Source organism: Carcharodon carcharias, chromosome 12 (genome assembly GCF_017639515.1).
Source record: "Carcharodon carcharias isolate sCarCar2 chromosome 12, sCarCar2.pri, whole genome shotgun sequence".
Classification (NCBI taxonomy): domain Eukaryota; kingdom Metazoa; phylum Chordata; class Chondrichthyes; order Lamniformes; family Lamnidae; genus Carcharodon; species Carcharodon carcharias.
In genome coordinates, this window is record NC_054478.1 from 86,157,769 (window position 1) to 86,181,245 (window position 23,477).

Sequence of the window (23,477 nt, forward strand, 5' to 3'; positions counted from 1 at the left end):
ATCCAGGCTTGGACTGACAAGTGGCAAGTAACATTCGCACCACACAAACGTCGGGCAATGACCACCTCCAACAAGTGAGAATCCAACCATTGCCCTTAGGTGTTCAATGGCATTACCATCACTGAATCCCCCACTATCAACATCCTGGAGGTTACCATTGACCAGAAACTGAACTGGACTAGGCATATAAATACTGTGGCTACAAGAGCAGGTCAGAGGCTAGGAATCCTGTGGTGAGTAACTTTCCTCCTGACTCCCCCAAAGCCTTCCCTCCATCTACACAAGTCAGGAGTGTGATGGCATATTCCCCCTTGCCTGGTTGAGTGCAGCTTCTACAATATTGAAGAAGCTGGACACCATCCAGGACAAAGCAGCCTGCTTGATTGGCACCACATCCACAAACATTCACTCCCTCCACCACCGACGCACAGTAGCAGCAGTGTGTACCATCTACAAGATGCACTGCAGGAATTCACCAAGGCTCCTTCGACAGCACCTTCCAAACCCATGATCACTACCATTTAGAAGGACAAGGGCAGCAGATAGATGGGAACACCACCACCTGGAAATTCCCCTCCAAGTCACTTACCATCCTGACTTGGAAATATATCACCGTTCCTTCATTATCACTGGGTCAAATTTCTGGAACTCCCTTCCTAACAGCACTGTGGGTGGACCTACACCACATGTACTGCAGCAATTCAAGAAGGCAGCTCACCACCACCTTCTCAAGGGCAAGTAGGGATGGGCAATAAATGCTGGCCCAGCCAGCGAAGCCCACATCTCGTGAATGAATATTAAAAAAAGTGTAGGATTTTCTATTTAAGGTGTTCTACCATTCGTCAGGTGCTACAGGCTGTCACCTCATTTGCACAACTTATCAGAATCCATTGCTAGAGCAACTGCAGTCAGCACTGTGAAATGATGTCCCAAATCTTCCAGTCTCCGGATCGTAAGCAACCGGACGTATGACCAGAAATGCACAACGAGTTCCTGTGAAATTCATAATGCTAACCTATGTGGAAATTGCCTGGGAAGTTTCAACTGCCAATGGGTAATTTCCCTGCTCCCCAGGACTCTCCGCAAATGTCTCTGATTCTGACTTAGAGCCAGAGGCTTTGGACAGTTCCAATGTACTTAGCTGAATAGTTATCCAGGAAATGTTAGGCAGAAAAAAACTTAGTTTACCTCCTGTGTAACTCCAGAACTGACACCCCCGGTCACTCTCAGTGACCCCCAATTGCTGATCCTCCCTTGACTACCCCAAACACCTGACTACACCACCACCCCCCCCCCCAATCAAAGATCTGGCTACCACCTCGCCCGCATACTACCACACCCACCAACCACCTATCCTCCTGCCACCCTACCCAACTGCCACCATACTCTCCTCCCACCCTACTCCCTACCACTTCACCCACCTGTCATACTACCCACCTACTACCTCACTTACCTGACATACCCACCGTACCCACCTGGCCCCTCATCCTCCCCATTCACTTAACTCACCCACCTTACCATCCTACCCATTCATTCATCCACTAACATTCAAACTAGACCTTTAAACTTACTATTCGGCAGCTGTCTCTATAAAAAGAGGGCATGGCTTGTCTCCCCCTGACTCTACTCCACTACAACAGAGCTTTCTGAGGGATGCTGTGCTTGTACTTCTGGTAAAGCCGGACTCAGAAGACCTGGCAGGAAATGCAGAGCAGCGTTGAGTCGGGGGGAAGTTCAAGCGGAGCAGCAATCGGACGATGATTGCTCTCCTGGGAATAATTGGCCTAAATTTTCTTGTTAACTCATCATTAAGTACAGCAATCCAGAAGAAAATGAATGGAGGTAAGCTCTGACAATGATAGCAAGTGCACTCATCTCTTTTCTTTGCCTAGTGGCATCCTATGTGTACATCTTCTTTCATTCGTAGTTCTTAAGCATTATACTTATTACTATAGTCATACCATTAGTGATGTCACTTGGTGACAGTATTGTATTTACATAAATATTCATGTTTAGTACTATTGTTTAGAATTGCAAACATTAATTTGGTTTGTAGTGCAAAGATTTGGAAACTAGTTTAGAGTTATAGATACTCTGAGCCAACCGTAATATTTTTCAATGAACTAGTTATATATTTTCATTAAATCCCAGTGATTGCTTTGTTAGATAAGGGAAAATTGAGACCTAGACCCTTGAATAACTGGAAACTAGATGAATCTTTTGACCAGAAACATTGCTATAATATGGTAAAATATGACAAGGTTACAATGCTTACATTTACTTGGAAGGATTTTGTGAAGCAGAAATGCTGTAAGATATTCTCTTTCAAAATGGTTAAATCCTAGGGCTGATCTTTGTTATCCAAGGTTTGCTGACAAGCCATTTTGAGCCAAAATAAACCTTGATTGTACCTGTCCTTGAATTGAAAAAGATATAAAGAAGTAGTTAAAAAGTGCCATTTAGTTCAGAGAAAATTCTTTGCAGTGAGGCAAATCTTTTCTTTTGGCTGACTTTAACTCAGAAACTCTGCTGCTGGTACTATTCAGTTAAGTTTTCTTCAACCAATGGCCCTGCCAGTTATGTCCTTCATGAAAAGGAATCACGCTGGATTAGACAGGTTCCATGGCAATGACACTTCTTCCATCAAAATTTATTTGAGGACTGAAATTCTATGAAAATTGTAGGGCAATAACAATTGATAAGCAATCAACGCAATAAAACGGTATTTTTATGTTGTGTTTTTGCTGTTTTCTTTTCACAGTTCATTGTCTTTTAAAGTCTGCCTTCAACACAGTAGCAATAGAAAGGGAGCAGCTGAAGCAAATGCTGTTGGAGCAAGAACATTCTGGCCACAATGCCCAAATCTTCAACCTTAGGAGAACACTCTCCCAGGTACTTTATACACAGAAGATTATAGTTTGCCAGCTGTGACATGTTCCAGCAGTCTTCGAACTGAGACATATGTTGAGATTATTTACAGACAGCTTTACTCAGTTATTCTTTTTGTTTAACTTGCTGCCTTATTTGAGCCTCTGTAATCATGATCCCAACATGTATCTGTGTACAGACAACCTGTCTGTAGCTCTGCTAAAAGCCACAAAGGATACACCATGTAAAAATGGTAAGAAATGTAAATTACAAATGAACATATGAATCAGGAGCCATTAGGCCCCTCCAGCCTACCCTGCAATTTGATAAGATCACGGTTGATCTGTACACCATACCTACAGGTTCCCCTTTATCCATGTTGCTTGTTGTTTCCTAAAAGAGCTATAATAAATGAGTGAAACACAATTTCCCTTTCACAAGACCATGTTGACTCTGCCTGAATGCATTAAGATTTTCTAAGTGCCCTGTTATAGCCTCCTTAATAATCGATTCCAGCATCTTTCCTATGACAAATGTTAGGCTGACTGGCCTGTAATTTCCTGTTGTCTTGAATAAAACAGCTCCATTTCGCTAATTTGCAATCTTTCCAGAGTTTAGGGAATTTTTGAAAATTGAAACCAATGCATCTATTATTTCAGCAGCTACTTCTTTTAAGATCCTAGTTCTAATAATTTTTCCAGTGCCCTTTCCCTGGTGATTGTAAATGTTTTAAGTTCCTCCCTCTTTCACCTCTGGATTTACAATTATTTCTGGGATGCTATTTGTGTCTTCTACAGTGAAGATAGACACAAAACATCTATTCAATGCTTCTGCCAGTTCCTTATTTCCCATTATTAATTCCCCAGACTCTCTCTTTAGAGGACCAATGCTCACTTTAGTTACTTGTTTCCTTTTTAAATACCTGTAGATACACTTACTATCTAATCTTTATCTTTCTAGTTAGCTTTGTCTCAAACTCTAATTTCGCCCTCATTATTTTTTATTGTCATTCTTGCTGTTTTTTACATTCTGTGCAATCTTCTGACCTGCCATTAATCCTCACAGAATTGTAAGCTTTTTCTCTTAATTTGATACTATCTTTAACTTCCTTAGTTAGCCACAAATGCTGCACCCTTCTCCTAGAGTCTTTCTTTCTCACTGGAATTATCTTTGTTGAGTGTTATGAAATACCTTCTCAAATATGTTCCACAGCATCTCTACTGACCTATCCCTTAACCTAATTTCCCAGTTCACTTTAGCCAGCTCTGTCTTCATACCCTTATTTTTGTTATTTTGATTAAGTTTAAAACATTAGTCTTGGATTCACTCCTCTCTCCCTCAAACTGAATGCAGAATTCAATGAAGTTATGATCGTTGCGACCTTGGAATGCCTTTATTATGAGGTCATAAATTAATCTTGTCTCATTACACATTACCAGGTCCAGAATAGCCTGGCTAGGAAATTGTTCTGAAAATACTCTATGAACTCATTTTCTGGGCTACCTTTTCCAATCTGATTCATCCATTCGATATGCAGATTAAAATCACCCATGGTTATCGCCTTGCCTTTCTCACAAGTACCCATTATTTCTTCCTGTTTTCTGTCCTACAATGTAGTTACTGTTAGGTGACCTATAAACTACTCCCACAAGTGACTTCTTACCTTCACTATTTCTTATCTCTACCCAATCTGATTCTACATCCTGACCTTGTATTGAAGAAAATTGTAATTCATCAAGGGTATGCAGATTGATGTTTGAAAAAAATGTTATGTTGTTAAGTTCCCTTTTCTTCTCCACTCTTACCTCCAACAGCAAGTGATCAGAGCTCATGGATTTCTTGTCACCAAGCATGAGATCAGCTTCCTGTGCCACTTTCCTCCTTTCTGCTAGCCCATCAGAACCAAACTTCTCCTTAGGCTCTGCCCTGTTAGCCCTTAGTTTGCATCTTTTTTTTGTTTTTCTCCCATCACACCTCATGCTCTTTCTGAGCTCATCTTCTCCATGAGACCCACCTCCAGCTCTCCTGACCCTATTCCCACTGAACTGCTCACCACACCCCTCTGCTGTGTTATCTGACATTTTAAACAGTTCTCACTTCACAGGTTCTGTCCCTCCTTCAAATCTGCTGTCATCACCCCTCTCCTCAAAAAAAATCAACACTTGACTCTTTCGTCTTTGTAAACTATCACCCATCTCCAACTTCCCTTTTCTTTCCAAAAGCCTTGATCGTGTTGTCGCTTCCCAGATTTCTGCCCATCCTTTTGTAAGGTTAAGCTTGGCTCCCTCGAATCATGTTTCTGCTCCTGACAAAATGGCTTTTATTAAAGTCACAAATTACATCCTGTGGGACTGTGATAAAGGTAAACTATCCTTCCTCCTTCTTTTCAACTTGTCTGCAACCTTCCACACAGTTGATCACACCATCCTCCTCCAATGTGTCTCCACCATTGTCCATCTTTACACTTGCCTAGTTCCATTCTTATCTATTTAATCATAATTAGAGAATAGCCTTCTTCCCATTCCTGCACAGTTATCGCTGGTGTACTAGCCCCTCTTATTTCTCAAGTACATGGTGCTCTTCAGTGACATCGTTCAAAGACACAACTTCAGTATCCACCTGTAGGCTGACGATATCCATCCAGCTCTACCTCACCACCATCTCTCTCGACTCTTCCACCGTCTCCAAATTATTAGACTACGTGTCTGACGCTCAGTACTGGATGAGCAGAAATTTCCTCTAGTTAAGTATTGGGAAGATTGAATGCATTGTCTTCAATTCTTGCTATAAACTTTGCTCCTTAGCCACTAACTCCATCACTGGCAACTGTCTGAAGCTAAACCAGGGTGTTTGCAACCTTGGTGTTATATTTGAACCCGAGATGAGCTTCCAACCACATGTCCTTGCTGTCATTGAGATCGCCAGTTTCCATCTTTGTAATGTCTCCTGACTCCACTGCTGCCTCAGCTGTTTTCCTCCTGAAACCCTCATCCATCCCTTTGTTAGCTCATGATATTCTAATGCACTCCTAGTCAGCATCCCATGTTCTGACACCCCCCCCAACCCCGCCAATAAATATGAGGTCATCTGAAACACTGCTGCCTGTGTCCTGATTAGCTCCAAGTCACGCTTACTCATCTCCCTTGCGGCTCGCAGACCTATAATGACTCCCAGTTAAGCAACGCCTTGATTTCAAAATTCCCATCCTGTTTTTCAAATACCTCCTTGATTTTAAAATTCCCATCCTGTTTTTCAAATACCTCCTTGGCCTCACCCCTCCTTATCTCTGTAATCTCCTCCAGCCCCTACAACCCTCCCTATCTCTGTAACCTCCTCCAGCCCCTTCAACCCTCCCTATCTCTGTCATCTCCTCCAGCTCCTACAACCCTCCCTATCTCTGTCATCTCCTCCAGCCCATACAACCCTCCCTATCTCTGTCATCTCCTCCAGCCCCTACAACCCTCCCTATCTCTGTAATCTCCTCCAGCCCCTACAACCTTTCCTATCTCTGTAATCTCCTCCAGCCTCTCCAACCCTCCCTATCTCTGTAATCTCCTCCAGCCCCTACAACCCTCCCTATCTCATACACTTTTTGAGGTATCTGCATCTTCTAATTCCAGCCCCATGTGCATCTCCGATTTTAATTGCTCCACCATTGGTGGTCATGCCTTCAGCTGCCTAGGCCCTAAGCTTTGGAAATTCCTCCCTACACCTCTGTGCCTGTCCACCTCACTTTCCTGCTTTAAGATGCTCTTTAAAACGAACCCCTTTGCCCAAGCATTTGACCCCCTGCCTTAATATCTCCTTATGAGGTGTGGGGCAGGATTTTTGCCACTGACACCCTCCCCCCCGCTTCCCTGAACCGAGATTTGGAACAGCAACTTACGGGCCCCGAAAATGTTGGAAGCAGTTGACCTAACGGTTTCTTGACCCTGTTCTTGCCATTAGCCATTTTGCACGAGAATGTTTGGGGTCGGCAGGGCTGCTCACCTCGACATGGTAGGCAGCCAATTAGGCATATTAAGAGCCTTGTTAAAGATGAGGCCGACTGGGATTTTCCTGGTGGGAGTGTGCTCCTATAATTGGCCTGGAGACAGGCTCGTCATCCAGTTAAAAATGGCAGCTGGGCTCTCAAAGCACGAGGGCCAATCAGAGACCTGCCAGCTCAAGAGCAGCAGAAGACTGCAAAAGAGCATGTAAAGGAGAGGATGCTTTCTCCAAACTTTTTTAACTTAAATTATAAAATGCATCATGCAGCCATACTGTGGAGTGGGGAATCCTCTCTACAGGCCGGCTAGCAGCTACTCCTGCAGCCATGCGCCCACATTAGAATCAGCAGCTCCCACCTAGGCCGGTGAGGTTGCTGATGTGTCAGTGCTGAAGGGCCTCCCACTTGTCCCCCAGCCTCAAGGGCCTGTCTGCCATCCTTAGTTGGGTGGTGGTGAGCCTACTGCCTGCCATTAATTAAATTTCCATTAATAATTAGCATCTGAAAGAATGAGACTCCACACACGTAAAAGTAAATTTTCCATGCTAGAGGCATTGTTTGGCAGTAATTAAGACATATCACACCATTAAAATTCACTTACTAATTGATAAGCCCTAACTTTCTGGCATATTTACTGGGCATCTAGTAGGCATGTACAACAATATCATGCCCTTGTATTTGAATGTCAAGTCTCTGGCTGACATACTGCTAGAGCAAAGTTTCCTGAGGAACATGGAAGCTTGATGTGCAATTTTCTGATTTTCACATCTAGCTTTGTATGTCTAGACGCCTGAAGTTGCTGTCCGATTTACTTTTTAATAATGTTGTATACAGATGACTTCACCATTATTCTTGCTACAAAACCAGGGCTATTGTAACTATTACAAAAACAGAATTACCTGGAAAAACTCAGCAGTTCTGGCAGCATCGGCGGAGAAGAAAAGAGTTGACGTTTCGAGTCCTCATGACCCTTCGACAGAACTTGAGTTCGAGTCCAGGAAAGAGCTGAAATATAAGCTGGTTTAAGGTGTGTGTGTGGGGGGCGGAGAGATAGAGAGACAGAGAGGTGGAGGGGGTTGGTGTGGTTGTAGGGACAAACAAGCAGTGATAGAAGCAGATCATCAAAAGATGTCAACCACAATAGTACAATAGAACACATAGGTGTTAAAGTTAAAGTTGGTGATATTATCTAAACGAATGTGCTAATTAAGAATGGATGGTAGGGCACTCAAGGTATAGCTCTAGTGGTTTTTTTTTTTTATATTTTTTTTTATATAATGGAAATAGGTGGGAAAAGGAAAATCTTTATAATTTATTGGGAAAAAAAAAAGAGGAAGGGGGAAACAGAAAGGGGGTGGGGATGGGGGAGGGAGCTCACGACCTAAAGTTGTTGAATTCAATATTCAGTCCGGAAGGCTGTAAAGTCCCTAGTCGGAAGATGAGGTGTTGTTCCTCCAGTTTGCGTTGGGCTTCACTGGAACAATGCAGCAAGCCAAGGACAGACATGTGGGCAAGAGAGCAGGGTGGAGTGTTAAAATGGCAAGCGACAGGGAGGTTTGGGTCATTCTTGCGGACAGACCGCAGGTGTTCTGCAAAGCGGTCGCCCAGTTTACGTTTGGTCTCTCCAATGTAGAGGAGACCACATTGGGAGCAACGAATGCAGTAGACTAAGTTGGGGGAAATGCAAGTGAAATGCTGCTTCACTTGAAAGGAGTGTTTGGGTCCTTGGACGGTGAGGAGAGAGGAAGTGAAGGGGCAGGCTATTGTAACTATTATCTATTGTAACGGTTCAGCTCACAATCATTTAGTTCTGATTACACTATACATTTTACCAATACATATGTATTGGTATGATGTAATTGTAGAGGTTTGCATGTCATCTTCTGCCATCTTCCTCAAAGTTTTAAAACTGAGCAACTGGATAATTCTTCACTTAGCTGGTTTTATTTTCTTCCCTGGTTGTGATCCTGGGTTCGTGATTGAAACACAGTCTTTCCTTTCAGATGGTATTGATATCATTTAACCTATTTTGACTATGTAACAGATTCTTTTATTCTTGAGGTTGTGTTAAATTGCCAAGCAACTTCCATACAAACTGTCACTGTGGAATGTGGATTGGGAGATTGAATCTTGTCCTAATTACAGGCTAACAGGCTGTTCTAAGACCAGGTCCACCTCTGGTCTAGCATTGAGCCTCTAGCTAGAGTATTAACTTGTTTTCTTTCAAGTGTTGACAAATCTGTTTATTTACAACATTTTCTGCTTTTAATTAAAATTCCAGCACTCAAATTTCATTGCATCTCCACCTATTCAGCAAATCTTGATATCTTGGATTTTATCATTTCCTAATTAATTGTGGCAGTATTGTTGAGTGATGGTATATGGAAGGGGGACATGTGTTTAAGTTACGGTTTGTTTAAACATTTAACTTTAAACAAAATAGCTGTTTTCTGATGAATGAATGATAACTTAAAGTTAAAATCTGGGCTACTGCAATATTCAGTATTAATGTTTCCACAGTAAAAGTACGCAGGTACCACCTTTAAAAAAGCTATTTCCTTTATGTCTAAAACACTGAATATCTGCCTAAAGGACTTTGGCTACGTAACTAATAAAAGGTTGCTCCTTTTGAAAATATTTTCTCCGACTCTTGAGAGTCAAACTCTTGAGGTTCAGTGCAACAGATAGAAGTTTCTCAAGAATTTGGTTGCAAGATTGCACATTGACCAGTCTGTGGGCTGTAGGCTTCACGTAATCGTGTTATGGTTACCTAAAAGAATTGCAGCTGATGCAACATTTTTATATCTAATTATATGATAAATCATTAGAAGGATTGAAGGGAAAGAAGATGGAACTTGCATGGCCTCTATGTCCCAAAATACTTCAGACATTTTAAAAGTATAATCTCTTGTTTTGTAGACAAACTTAGCAATCAATTTGCACAAGGCAAGGTCCCACAAATAGCACTGAGATACATGACAACACATTGATGGAAAAATTCCTCCAGATGAAAAAATTATTAATACGCATCTCATGACACTTATACAGGTTTCTGTTAGTTCTACAGATCTGTTCTTTGGTTCAGCATTTCAGCATCACTTGTCACTCCTGCAGATGCGTCTTGCTTCTCCATAATCTGGAGATCATCTTTCTGCTCTCTAGTTAAGCATTAGCATAACCAAGGGACCGCGACAATAAGCCCCTTCATTGTTTTTATCTCCTACATATATTTCTCCCACTTTTTAAAAGCTGAACTGAAGAAGACTCTAGTGAGATGAGGCCAACTGTAAAATAACAATTTGGGTGACTACATAAAATCTATGGCCAGAATTTTCCCATCGGCGATTTGAGGGTGGGGCCCGCTTGCCGACAGGAGAATGACGCGGAATGACATCGGGAGGTACCTCCGATGTCATCCCGGTCTCTAAATTTTTAGGAAGGCATGTGGACAGCGAAATCAGTTGTCTGCCCACCAACCTGTCAATGGCCAATTGAGGCTATTGACAAGCTAATTAAGATCATTAAAGATCTGCCCGTCCAACCTTAAGGCTGGCGGGCTGGCCAGGAGCCCCAGCGAGCTCCTGATAATATATGAAACCTCAGCCACTGGCGGGATGAGGTTTCATGTCTGTTTTTAAAAAGTTTAATAAAGTTTATGTCATTTTTATTAACATGTCCCATCTTGTGTGACATTGTCACATGAGGGGGACATGTTAATAATATTTTTATTTTTCTAGTTTTTAACTTTTGTGCACTGTCATTAATCTCCCTGAGACAGCACTTAGTCTCAGGGAGCAGTGCACTCTTTCGCGCACATGCGCAAAAGAGCGCACTTTGACAGCTGGGATTCCCCTCTCTCTCTTCCCCCCCCCCTGCACAGGAAGCACATAGCGCTTCCTGTTGGGAACGCCACCAAAGGCCCCCCACTCAAAATGGCAGCGAGCTCCATTTCAGTGGCCCACCAAGGGCAAAATTCTGCCCTATGAATGCAATTTTCACAACATGATTCAATCACTTTGTAACTGTAATTCATGCAAGCAGAAGTGATCAATCTCTGCATCAGTTCGGCTTTCGACTTTTCTTAACTTCAGGTGATGCAAGTTTTGACTGAACAACATCATATCTTTTTAATTGCATCTGTTCAACAAGCCATGTTTTCAGAGCATGGACATTCACACTAGCAAGGGCTTTGATGCAAGGGATGGAATTAATGTATGCCCTATACAGATTTGGGATCCTTCATGCAGAAAATAAAAGTTCGTTCCTCGGTTCGTACAGAATTTTGGCATAGCTATTCTGCATTTTTATGGATGTAAGAGATGGCTATAGTGGCCTTAGGTTTGTCCACTTTCTCAGAATAAATTAATTTCACAGCAGAATGGATCAGCTTTGCAATTTAAGACCACTTTAAAACAAAAAATTGTTAATGTGGAAAGAACAAAACTAATATAAAATTTGGCATTATGGAAATTTTATTGAAAGAGGGAAGTGAAATATTACTTGTATTCAAATATAAAACTCTTCACTATAAATTTTATACTTTCATTATGTCATGAATTATAGCAGCATTTGTATGTGTTACTTCATTAAATATATTAATTTTTATGTCTTTTATTTAGTGAATGAGAGACTTTAAGACCTAAGTAGATTTATTGACTGGCCACTTCACTCTTGTATATGACACCTTTTTGAGAGTATTCAGATCTGTAAGATCAGCTATAATAACACGTGAACAGTGTAGCCCCTTGCCAAGCTGCATATGTTAGCATCCTTATCTGATATCTAACTGTCCCATTGTCTCCTGACTAGCCATCTTCTTTACAGTTTTCCTCTGCAGTGCAATTTTCTCCCTTAATAAATACATATCACTATAATACATAACCCTGCTTTGGGTACAACAAGCAGAATGTTACTTAACCCATTTCTTTTAGAATTCTAGATACTCTCTCATCTGCTCTGGTGGGCTTTGGTGTTGGTGAGGCAAGTTTCACATCTGATGAGTGGACCTCAGATAGATGCCAAAGAATAATGTGGCATCTCTGGGTTTCAGTGTAATGACTAGCTGAAGCTGCTGCTCCATGCTTTGGAATTTAGACATGAAGAGACATTTTCAGCTTAATTGAACTTTACAGCTTACTTGGAACCACTTTGATTTTATTAAAACTGAAATACAATAACCTTATACTTGTGCAACTGAAATGGATGCTTAGTTTGTTAAGCTGCTGATGATGCTGGAGGTGATGCTTGATGCTCACACCCTTGATCATGGTCATAGTAGAGATTGCGTTGATTTCCCTCCTGATATTACTAGTTCCTCCTTCATTGTGCCCTGAAGTGAATGGCTGACTTGGTATTACTGGAACCTCTAGTCGAGGCACCAGTAGGAAGGTTACCTGTTTCTGCTCCTTAGAAGTAAGTTAAATGGGGAGATTTTGAACACAGCTCAATTTGTGCCAACATCCTTTTTACTTTTTGAGAATTTCACTTTTCTATTTCTCATCTGTCTGCTATGATAACAGTGAACTCGCAAATACTTACCTTTCATGTTCCATATGCCTGGCGCATGAACATATGGCAGCATGTTCATATTCTCAAAGATATAGATACTAGTTGAAAAATGTTTCACAGCCCTGAAAAGCATCCTAAAAGCGATCCTCTTCCAGTCAAACCTTCGTTACTGCAACTGATACTGTTCTCAGGTTATTTTGGATTTGCTGTGTTACTTTGTAGGCCCTGTTGTCAAGGTTGCCTAGTTATTGTTCTATGACTAATTTGAATGCATTGGTCAAATAATTTGCTGCATAATTTCATCTGACATAGCTTTGGTAAATGCAATACTTTGGCACAAAATGTGCCCACAAAGAGGGTGGAATATCAAAAAGGTGTGCTTTTAATCAAGTTTGTGCTAATGCAAAATTGCATTCAAAATTAGATGCAAAAAGTAAACAGCTTTCCAAGCCTAGTATACATAAAGCTAATGATCTTCAGCATTTTTTACTTTAAACTAATTTTTAAACTTTCAGCCAAGCGGCAAGATTCATGCCAATATCCCACTGTCACAGCAGGTCTGTAATGAGAGCAGGCTCTCCATGTCTGAATCAGTATCAGAATTCTTTGATGCTCAAGAAGTGCTTCTATCAGCAAGTTCTTCCGAGAATGAGGTAAGAGAGAAAATATTACAACATTTTGAAGTATAAACTCTCTTTTGGGGAGGAGAAGTCAAAGTTTAATGCATAGCCATTAGTACTGGCTTTATCAAGAATTCCAGCTGTTCACTTCAATTGTAACGTGTTCGTAATAAACTGGATGAAATACTTTCAAATTCTTTAATAATGAATTAACCATGCACAATGTACGATTTTCCTGTTTAGTTCAGCTGTGTTTTTAAGCTTGCCTATTCCAAAAGAATCTAACTCTCATAAGGGGGCCCGAAGTCAGTTAGAAAGTAAGTGCTGGATTTTCAATTGCTGGTGGGGTAGGGAATGAGTGCAGGCTCAATTTAAAAATCAAATTCCCAGAGGGTGTTTCTGGATCCCAATGCCTCCAGGCTGTGTTCTGATTTTCAAAGGGAGGGCAGGAGTCAGGGAATGGGGAACCCACTGGCTTTTAATTAAGGGCCCTTTAAGCTCCTTGAGGAGCTTGATAACGGGCCAGGGAGAGCAAGACTACACTTTTCAAGTATGATTTTTTGCAAACCCAAACAGTCTGATGCATGTTAGTGCACAGCTGTTGGGTTCAAAGTGTGGAGAAATTATTTTTTTTGGGAAGCGTTGGGACCTGTGGGATCTTGTGCCAGATTGTGCACATTACCTCTCATTTGGCTATATGGACACTTTTTTAGAGCTTTAATGCTGCTGCCCCTCCCAAGGTGCTGCTTTTTCTCTTTGACAAGACAGCGATAGGCCCCATCATGGCTGTCATCAGCCCCCATTATGGGCAGTGAGTTCACCACCTACCCAATCAAGGTATTAACATTTCAAAATAGTGTTGCATGAGTGATGCAGTTGAGACGTGCTGTCAGGACCCGGAAATTATCCAAGCATCATGTTCTTGATCCCGATTTGTATAGTGACTGTAAACTTCAAGTGCGTATTGCCTTCCAGGCACTGCAAACCTGAAGTGCACTGCCCGAGGCCAAGAATGTCGACCTCTATTACTTTCTCCAGTGTGTTAGCAAGCTACAGTGAAAATTGAACTACAGTATGTTCCTACATATAACCCACTCGTATTTTAAGATTCTGGAATCAAGAAGCAACAATAAGCTTATTTTCTTTCACAACAAATTTAATGCTTCTCTTTTTAATCCTCAGGGATCAGATGATGAATCATATGTTAGTGATGTCAGTGACAATATTTCAGAAGACAATGCCAGTGTTGGAGAGACTGTTTCTCGACAATGTATGAACAAAACCATACAATATAATTTAGTGATGATGGAATTTTAAAAATGAATATGCATGCGTGTGGATGTGTGTGTGTGTGTGTATTATATATACACACGCATGCAGTTGGGACTATTGTTCTTCACTGTTTCCATAAATGATTTGGAATTGGATGTTTAATTTGCTAACAATACCAAAATGGGAGGTGTATTTGATATAAAGGCAGACTGCGACAAAATACATAAAGATATTAATACAATTGCAGAATGGCTGTTAATTGGCAAAGGAACTTCAATCTAGATAAGTGGGATTGTGCATTTTGGTAGGAAGAATAAAGAAGGCTACATTCTCCTTGGAAAGTAAGTGCCTAAATTAAGTAGAGGAACAAAAGGATCTAGGGTACACTAGGTATATATAAGATAGTCACTAATAAATCCAATAAGGAATTCAGGGGAAACTTCTTTATCTAGAGAATGGTTAGAATGTGGAAGTCGCTAGCAGAATGAGTAGTTGAGACAATTAGGATAGATGTATTCAAAGGAGGTTGGATGAGCACATGAAGGAGAAAGGGATAGAAGGATATATTGATGGGGTTAGATAAGGGATGGGGAAAAATCATATTAAGTCCAAACATCAGTGTGGATCTGTCGGGTCAATTGGTCCGTTTCTGTGTGGTAAGTACTCTGTAACTTATAGCTAATCACCATGTATATAGAAAAATACATGATATATAATTTAAGGATATCATGAGCTGTATTTATTAGTGTTCACTCACCCATGACACCAGTTATAATCTTAAAATGTTCTTTATCCCATGCTATTGTTTAAGATCAGCTGATTGATTAAATTGAAAGAGGAGCAGCTGCTTAATCAGTCCAAACTAGCATTCTCTACTCTCGAGATGAGAGCAATGGAAAGAAGGAGGGGACAGAGATTAGCAAAGTCTTGGAGAGAAGATTAGTGAATTAACAGCTGATTAACTATGTCAATCCCGATTTCACTACATGATAATCTCGTCAGCTGAATTCATTTCCAAGCATTGAAAGATAATTGTGTACTACTGTGGAAAGATATTACAGAGTGCCTCATTAAACTTAATTACCTCAAATTATTATCCTGTTGAGTCAGCGGGTATCATTCAACTATTACATTATAGTAGTTGTCAGTATATCCTTATCTCCTGAAATAAGAGACCTTAGACAGATGACTGTACTCAGTTGGTCTTAAGATTTAATCATCTCTTTTATTGCTCTCATAAAACATAATTGAATATTCATAATAGTCACAAGTCCTTAACATTAGAGGTGCATTGGTCATCTTAATTCTGGGGTGAAGAGCATCTGAGTGTGAGCAGTATGGTTTAAATGACCACATTTATGACAAACAGTACAACAACAACTTGCATTTGCATAGTGCTCCTTATATAGAAGAAAAAAGTACTTTACAGTGGGGGGTGCAAACAGCAAAAGATTGGAATGATGAAAGGAGGGGAGCAAATGCAAAATGCATGATTGGATAGATTTTTTTAAAATAACCTTTAAAGAAGGGAGAGAACATGAGCAAGTAGCTTTGGGGTGAAAGAATATAGGTGCTGTGACTATAAGAATGGTCTCCTACAATACAGTAAGGGAATGGGATAAGCAGTGTCTAGTTTGAAATATAGGAATAGACCGTTCAGCCTTTAAAGCATGTACCATCCAACGAAATCAAGATTGATCTGTGTCCCTAACTCTATCCTCCCGCCATGGCTTCATGTCCCTTAATACCATTGGCTAGCACAAAACTTCAAAATTATTAATTGAGCTAGAATCTACTGTTTTTATGGGAGAAACCTCACACTTCTACCTTCCTTTGTGTGAAGAAATATTTTCTAACTTCTCTCCTGAATGAACTGGCTCTGATTTTACAGTTATTTTCCCTTCCACTAGACTCCCCCATTCAGCGGAAAGGTTTCTCTACCCCATCAATTCCTTTCAAAATCCTATAACCTCAATTAAATCACTCCTTAATCTCTCCTATTCCAGGGAGTACTAGCCTAGTTTATGTTGTGTCTCATTTTAATTTAACCCTTGGAGCTGTGGTAACCTTCTGGTGAATCTGTGCTACACCCCATCCAAAGCCAATATATTCTTTCCAAGGTGTGGTGCCCAGAACTATACACAGTACCCCAAATGTGGTCTAAACAAGTCTTTGCATAACTGTAACAAAACTTTTTCCCTTTTATATTGTAGCTTTCTAGTTTATATAAGTTAACATTCCTTAGGTATTTTCCTAATGTTTGCATGTAACTACTATATTTTAGTGATCATTGTACATGGACCCCTAAGTCTCTTTGGAACTCCACTGTTCCTAGCTTTTTACCATTTTAAGAATCAGCCCAATACATTTTTGATAAATATGGTGAATAGTTGAGTTCCAAGCACTGATCCTTATGAGATACCAATAGTCACTCCCTTCCAATTTGAGTATATACCCATTATCCTTCTTCTCAGTCTTCTACCAGTTAACCAGCTCAATAATTTGCCTTCAGTTCCATTAGCTATAGTTTTAGCAGACACACTCTTATGTGGAACATTGTCGAGTGGGATGTACAATTGCAACAAGTTGTTTGGACAAAATGCTGTCACATAGTGAAGCGATTTGAAAATGAGGGATTTGAAATTCATACACTGGGACAGGAGCCAGTGACTAATGATGGGATGATGGGTCTGGAGAGGGAACTTGGGTTGCAGAGTACTTGGATCAACTGATTTATGAAGTGGTTATGTAATTGCATATCAGTCTGAGAGATGAAGAAGGCATGGATATGGAGAGAGCTAGAGAGATAAGCAGGCAGTTTTATAGAAGTAAAAAAATGTAGTTTTGGTAGCTGACTACGTGTGACTTAGGAAGTCAGCTAATCAAGCAAAATGCACCACCTGCTTTAATCTGAGCTGGAGACTGAGACGTGCACACCTTCCCTCATAAGATATTAGACAACTCCTTCATCCCAGCAACGAATCTAAAGAACTTTCTCTCAATTGCCCCCAGTGCAAGTATATCCCTCCTTAAATAAGGAGAACCAAAACTGTATGCAGTTTTCTAGGTGTTGGTCTCACCAATGCCCTGTGCATTTGTAGCATAACTTCCCTACTTTTGTATTCCAAGCCCCTTGCAATAAAGGCTAAACTTCAATTTGCCTTCCTGATTAACTGCTGTAACTGCTTGCTGAAGTTTTGAGTTTCATGTATGAGGACACCCATATCCCTCTGTTTTGCAGCATTCTGTAGTCTTTCTCCATTTTTTCTTTCAATTTGATACTGTCCTTAATTTCCTTAGTTAACCATCGTTGGTTTATCCCCCTCCTTGAACCCTTCTTCCTCACTGGGATAAATCTTTGTTGAGAGTTATGAACTATTTTCTTAAAAGCCTGCCATTGTTCATCAACTGTCTTTTCTAATAAAACTCCTTTTCCAGTCCACTGCAGTCAACTCTGCCCTCATTCCTTTATTTCAGTTTAGCACAGTTGTTTTCGACTCAAGTTTCTCACTTTCAAACTGAATGCTAAATTCTACCATATTATGGTCACTGTTTCCTAGGGGATCTTTTACTCTGGGATTATTTATTAAACCTGCCTCTTTACGCATTACCAGATCCAAATGAAGTCTCCCCCACTCTTTTTAAACAAAGTCTCCGTGCTCTTTTTAAAGTGAAGTCTCTGCGCTCCTTGGAACGTTGAATGGCTGTGGGACTGCTGTGAGCTGCGGGGATGCTTTCCTTGCTGACTTTTCATGTGGTGGGGTAGGAAACCATGCCATCCGAAAAGTCCTACCCATTGTTTTCCTTTCCTATTCTTCCTATCAATGTGGAAAACCTCTCTTTTTTCCCAAACTATATCTATCTACCAAATTGTTGCCCGCTCATTTCACCTATCTATGTCCCTCTGCAGACTCTTTGGGCTGGATTTTACCAGCCCTTTGATAATAGGCTGGGAAGCAGGAAGGCTGGCAAGCTAATGCTAGAATGCATTAGAGGAGGTGCCTATCATTTTCCCACTGCCATGCCTTTGGTCAGTGGCAGGAAGGATTGTAGGCAGCACTTCTGCCAGGAGCCCAATTGAATTACTTAAGTGGCCAATTTTACCAGAAGCAGTGGCCCCCACTGCCTTGTCTTTCTCCACCCCCCCCCCCACCACACACACACAACCCCCCCCCCAGCATGGGGAGACCCCATAGTGAACCTTGGTGGCCCTCTTTGATCTAGGGAGTAAAATCATTGCACTTTGTCTCCTTTGTTAACTTAACCAGTGCAGTCTCAGTGCCATAGATGGATCAGAATCGAGATAGGAGAGACTTGAAAGCAATTGGTAGAAGAGGTAACCATGGAGATTTTAATGCTGATACCTTCAAGGATATTGGAAATAAAGTGCATGCTTGGCAATATAAGATATTTGGAATTGAGAACAGGAAAATACTTAGTCGTCAAGAGCTTTGTAGAAGTCAGGCAGTCAGTTGAAGAAACATGTGGATTTCATGGGGAGAATCAGTTTGGAGGAGGGATGGAAAAGAAACTGCAAAGAAGGGGCAAAGAACTACTGAGTTGGGGGAGGCTAAGGTAGTATGATGTAAAGATGGAGAAGGTCCTATACCATCTACTCAGAAATTCCTTGTTTATATGGCTTTGTGTAGTTTTTTTTCAAAATAAATGACTAACTGCCTATTGAGCCAATGAGAAGGGCATTCACATTTAATGAACATCATTCCTTCTCGACATGAATTTTAATTTCTAATACAATAGTGATATCGCAAAGAAAGGCAACTAAATTTTAAAATATAATTACTTATGCTTCCCGCCTCCTCGAGGAATACTTTTCAATATATAAAATAAAGGTGATTATGAATAAGTGAGCAATGAAACTATATTTCAGTTAATATTTAATCGCCATAGTATCTTTGATTCCCTGTCAGGTCCAGACAAACTGACTATTATTAATGCAATAAATTGGTTTCTATGGTTACAACCATTTTAAAATTATTTTTATAAGCAAGGGGAAATCCAACAGCATTTGGGCTGCTGCTAACTAAACTTGTAGAAATTAATTGCAATAACTGTCTTTCTGAGCAGTTGCTAAAGCTTACTGATGCCTAATGTTCCCTCTAAATTTTCTTTGTACTGGGAGGATACAAATCTCTGAGCAATACTTTCATACCCTTGGGCAGCTTGCATCCTAAAAGCCACTGAAACAGGCAGGCCTCACAACTTGTTATTTCAATGTGCAGTAATCTGCAGATTGCAGAGCACCAGCACATGTGTTTACAGGAAACATTGCTGTCCTCCCACTGCTCCTGCTCTCCCTCCCCTCGCGTGCCCCGCTCTCCCTCCCCTCGCGCGCCCCGCTCTCCCTCCCCTCATATATTACACATGTGAACTAATAACTTCTCTTTGCTTGACACAGACTTGGATTAAATACATATCCTGTAGAGAGGATGCACAGAGCTTGAAAGTTTAGATCATAAACATCCTTAAAAATCCATCCATCTCACCAAACAATGAACTGAAGCTCAAAATCTGACCTCCCTCCCATTATCCATGAACCTAGACAGTCCAATTATATGGCTCAGTCAATACTAAAGGCAGGTGTTCATTGGTAATTCTCTATATACGCATTGAACCCAATTTGCATCATAATCCTACCCATCAGTAGATATTATATGTTCATTGAGTAATCTCTTGAACAACTTCACTCCAGACTGTGCATTTATCTGACCATCATGGGCCATACCCACTGGATGGTGACCTTTAGTTGCTGTGGGTTTTTCTGGGCTATTTAGCTCCAGGTTGAGTATTGGGTCCATTGGTGAATGAGGAACACGTCTGAGTCTCACTCTAACCCAAGACTGGCAACCAGATTCTAAATGGGCCCCTCCAGTAGAGTATTGCATCCAGTCCTGGAAGCCACAATTAGGCAGGAAGTGAAGGCATTCGAAAGAGTGCAGAAAAGATTCACAAGAATAGTTCCAGGAATGAGGAACTTCAGTTATGAAGATAGATTGGAGAAGTTAGGCCTATTTTCCTTAGAGAAAAGAAGGCTGAGAGGAGATTTGAAAGAGGTATTCAAAATTGTGAGGAGTCTGGACAGAGTAGATAGAAAGAAACTATTCCCACTCATGAAAGGATTGAGAACGAGAGGACACAGGTTTAAAGTCATTGGTGAAAAAAAGCAAAATATGAGGAGAAATTTTTTTACACTAAGTGATTAGGGTTTGGAATGCACTGCCTGATAGTGTGGTGGAGGCAGGTTCAATTGAGGCATTCAGAAGGGAATTAAACTGTTATCTGAAAAAGAATAATGTGCCGGGTTACGGGGAGAAGACGGGAATGGTACTAGGTGCATTGCTCTTTCGGAGAGCAGTGCAGACACGATAGCCAAATGGCCGCCTCCTGTGCTGTAAGAATTCTGGGAATTCTGTGATCACTTGCCTCCAACTCAGCTGCTCCCCTTTCATTGCAGGCTTGACCCAAGGAATTAGCCCAAGTCTTACGCCCTTCCACAAGTCTTGACTGATGACTCCGGAGCGCCCTCACCTTCTGAAGCACAGCTTCTGATGCTCTTAAGGCCTTGTCTGACTCCTCAGCTCCCGCTCTTTTCACTTTGCGCTGCTCACTTCTAGTCATACCTCTCCTTCCTTCCCAACCCTTCCCCCACTCCCCACATGGCTCAAGCTCGCCATTCCTCCAATCACACATTCCATCTCTCCATGCTTCCGTTCTTCCAATCACAACTGCACTTTATCCCATTTTCTCCAGAGTAGCTTGAGCTTTTGCAGTTGGAGTTTGATGCTCAGCCCTCCTATCTCTTGAGCTGTTCTGAGCAGCCTGTGCATTTTAATGCTTGGTACATTCCAGATTGCTGCATGGCTTTGCACACACACACCTTACAGTGAACATTGCTGATGTGTGCCTTATTTTGCTATCTCATTTGTAGCAAATCCATGCACTAGTTGTTCGATATCTGTAACATTAAGGAAATGCAAGTTAATGCTTTGATCTAATTTATAAGAATGACACTAAGTATGTGTCTGATTAACTTTTCTTGTTACAGTATCTAACGGCGAGCTCATTAGTGGTGCATTTCGAAATGGCAGACGTACATGTCTCCCAGCACCATCACCTGATACCAGTAGCATCAATCTGTGGAATATTTTGAGAAATAACATTGGAAAAGACTTGTCCAAGGTCTCCATGCCAGTTGAGCTGAATGAACCCCTCAATACTTTGCAGCATCTATGTGAAGAATTAGAATATTCTGAATTGTTAGACAAGGCTGCTGAAACAGATGATCCATATGACCGAATGGTAATCTACAGCAGATTAGCCCTTTTGCTTTGTAACCAAATGCCATTGTTTATTTAAACATTTTACTGTTTGTTCTGATCCATTCCTACTGTTAAAAGTTGATCCTCGTAAAGTTCAGTATTTGATGTTATGTAATGTTACTACCAGTATTAAAGCAGAAATTGTAATGTTAGTATTGTTACATTGAACTTGCCTATCACAAGGCAATGCTGATATTGTAAATAAAAATACAATTTATTAGAATACAACTTGCAAAATTAAATTCAATATCTTTTTCCTATTATTGTCTAAAACTGAAATCTTCATTCCTGTACCATAATTGGTTATTTGACCTGAGTAACTTTGTTTAAAAAATCTAGACTGAAATAATTTAACTGAAGTTATGATAATTTGTGAATACTTGTCTATTGTATTCTACATTTTTAAGACTTTATCTATTTCCATCTACATTCTGTCCTAAATTTCTAGGTTATGGTTGCTACGTTTGCAGTTTCAGGATATGCTACAACATATTACAGAGCTACATTTAAACCTTTTAATCCAGTGCTTGGAGAAACATACGAATGTATTCGAGAAGACAAAGGGTTCAGGTTTTTTGCAGAGCAGGTATGATTCATATCCTAATCCATTGCTTTATAAACGTTGATTGATCTGAAAGAGAAAAAAATTTTGAATTCTCAGTTGTTGCACTTTGCTTTTAAATCATCATTATGAGCTTTTCAATTACACAGTAAAAGTGAAGAAATATAACCTAGTACTTTCTCCACTGATCTAACATTGCATATCTCAATATTCTAAGAGGTATAAAGGGACCATGAATAAAATAATAAAATATACCATTTCGTTCATTGAAAGCTATCATCTTCAATACATTAATTCTAAGCTGATAAGGTTTTATTGCTAACTTCAAAGAATCAAACATATAAGGGTTGAAATTTGTCTGGTCCTGTCCTAGGGCACAAAACCAGCACTGCACAAGCAACCCAAACAGGAAGCTTGCGGCTGGCCAGATTTGGTCAAATATTGTCTTGATGTCACCTCTCTAGTATTTACCTCTTGTTTGGATCAAGGTTGTGATGAGGTCAAAAGCTGAGTGGTTCTGGCAGAATCTGGACTGAAGGATTGTGAAAAAAGTATTGGCACTGTTGATTACTATTCCATTATTTTGCTGATCTCTGATGGGAGGCTGATAAGGTGGTAATTGGTTGGATGAGGTTTATATTACCTTTGTTGATAGGACATACATGGACAATTATCCATGATGGTGGATAGATGCAACTGTTATAGCTGTACTGAATGGCTTGCCTAGAGAGCCAGCTAGTTAAAGAGTGCAGATCTTCAGCACAACAGCCAGGTCCCATAGGGCCCGTAGCCTCGCTGTGTGCAGACCACTCAGACTACTTAATGCCATGTGGACTCGACTAGATTGACATCTATGATGATGGAAACTTTAGGATGAGGCAAAATAGAATTTTTCACTGGGCACAATTGAAGATACTTCAACAGTTCAAACTTGTCTCTTGCACTCATTCTGAGCTCCACGATGATGGAGGTTGGAAAAATTCAGGAGCTATGTCTATTATACTTTTTGTGGTAGAACTACAGATCTTTGCCCAATTCATTGTTTGTGGGCTGCCTACTTTTGTCCATTATTTGCTGCTGTTGATATGTCACGTGTGTAGCTTTGTATTGTAGTAGTACCAGGTTGATACCTCATTCTAAAGTATGTGTGGTGCTACTGCTTGCACACTCGGCAGCAGCCTCTATTGAATCAGGGTCGGTCTCCCAACTTAATACAATGGAGAAGTGAGGAATATAATAGTCCACAAAGTTACAGATTGTGGGGATATAAAATGCTACTAGAGTTGACAGATCACAGCATCTCATTACTTTTGCTTTTGCTG

The 23,477-nt window shown here is 40.6% G+C and overlaps 1 protein-coding gene across 3 annotated transcripts in view; it reads left to right on the forward strand.

Annotated features, from left to right (window-relative positions):
* The window catches only part of osbpl6 (oxysterol binding protein-like 6), a 172,007-nt gene that overhangs the window by 116,538 nt on the left and 31,992 nt on the right, over positions 1–23,477 (forward strand). For all 3 annotated transcript variants that reach the window (XM_041201528.1, XM_041201531.1, XM_041201530.1), the window contains 5 exons: positions 2,762–2,892; positions 12,880–13,017; positions 14,167–14,254; positions 21,320–21,573; positions 22,042–22,179. In XM_041201528.1, coding sequence (XP_041057462.1) covers positions 2,762–2,892; positions 12,880–13,017; positions 14,167–14,254; positions 21,320–21,573; positions 22,042–22,179 — 749 coding nt within the window. The remainder of the gene's footprint in view (positions 1–2,761; positions 2,893–12,879; positions 13,018–14,166; positions 14,255–21,319; positions 21,574–22,041; positions 22,180–23,477) is intronic.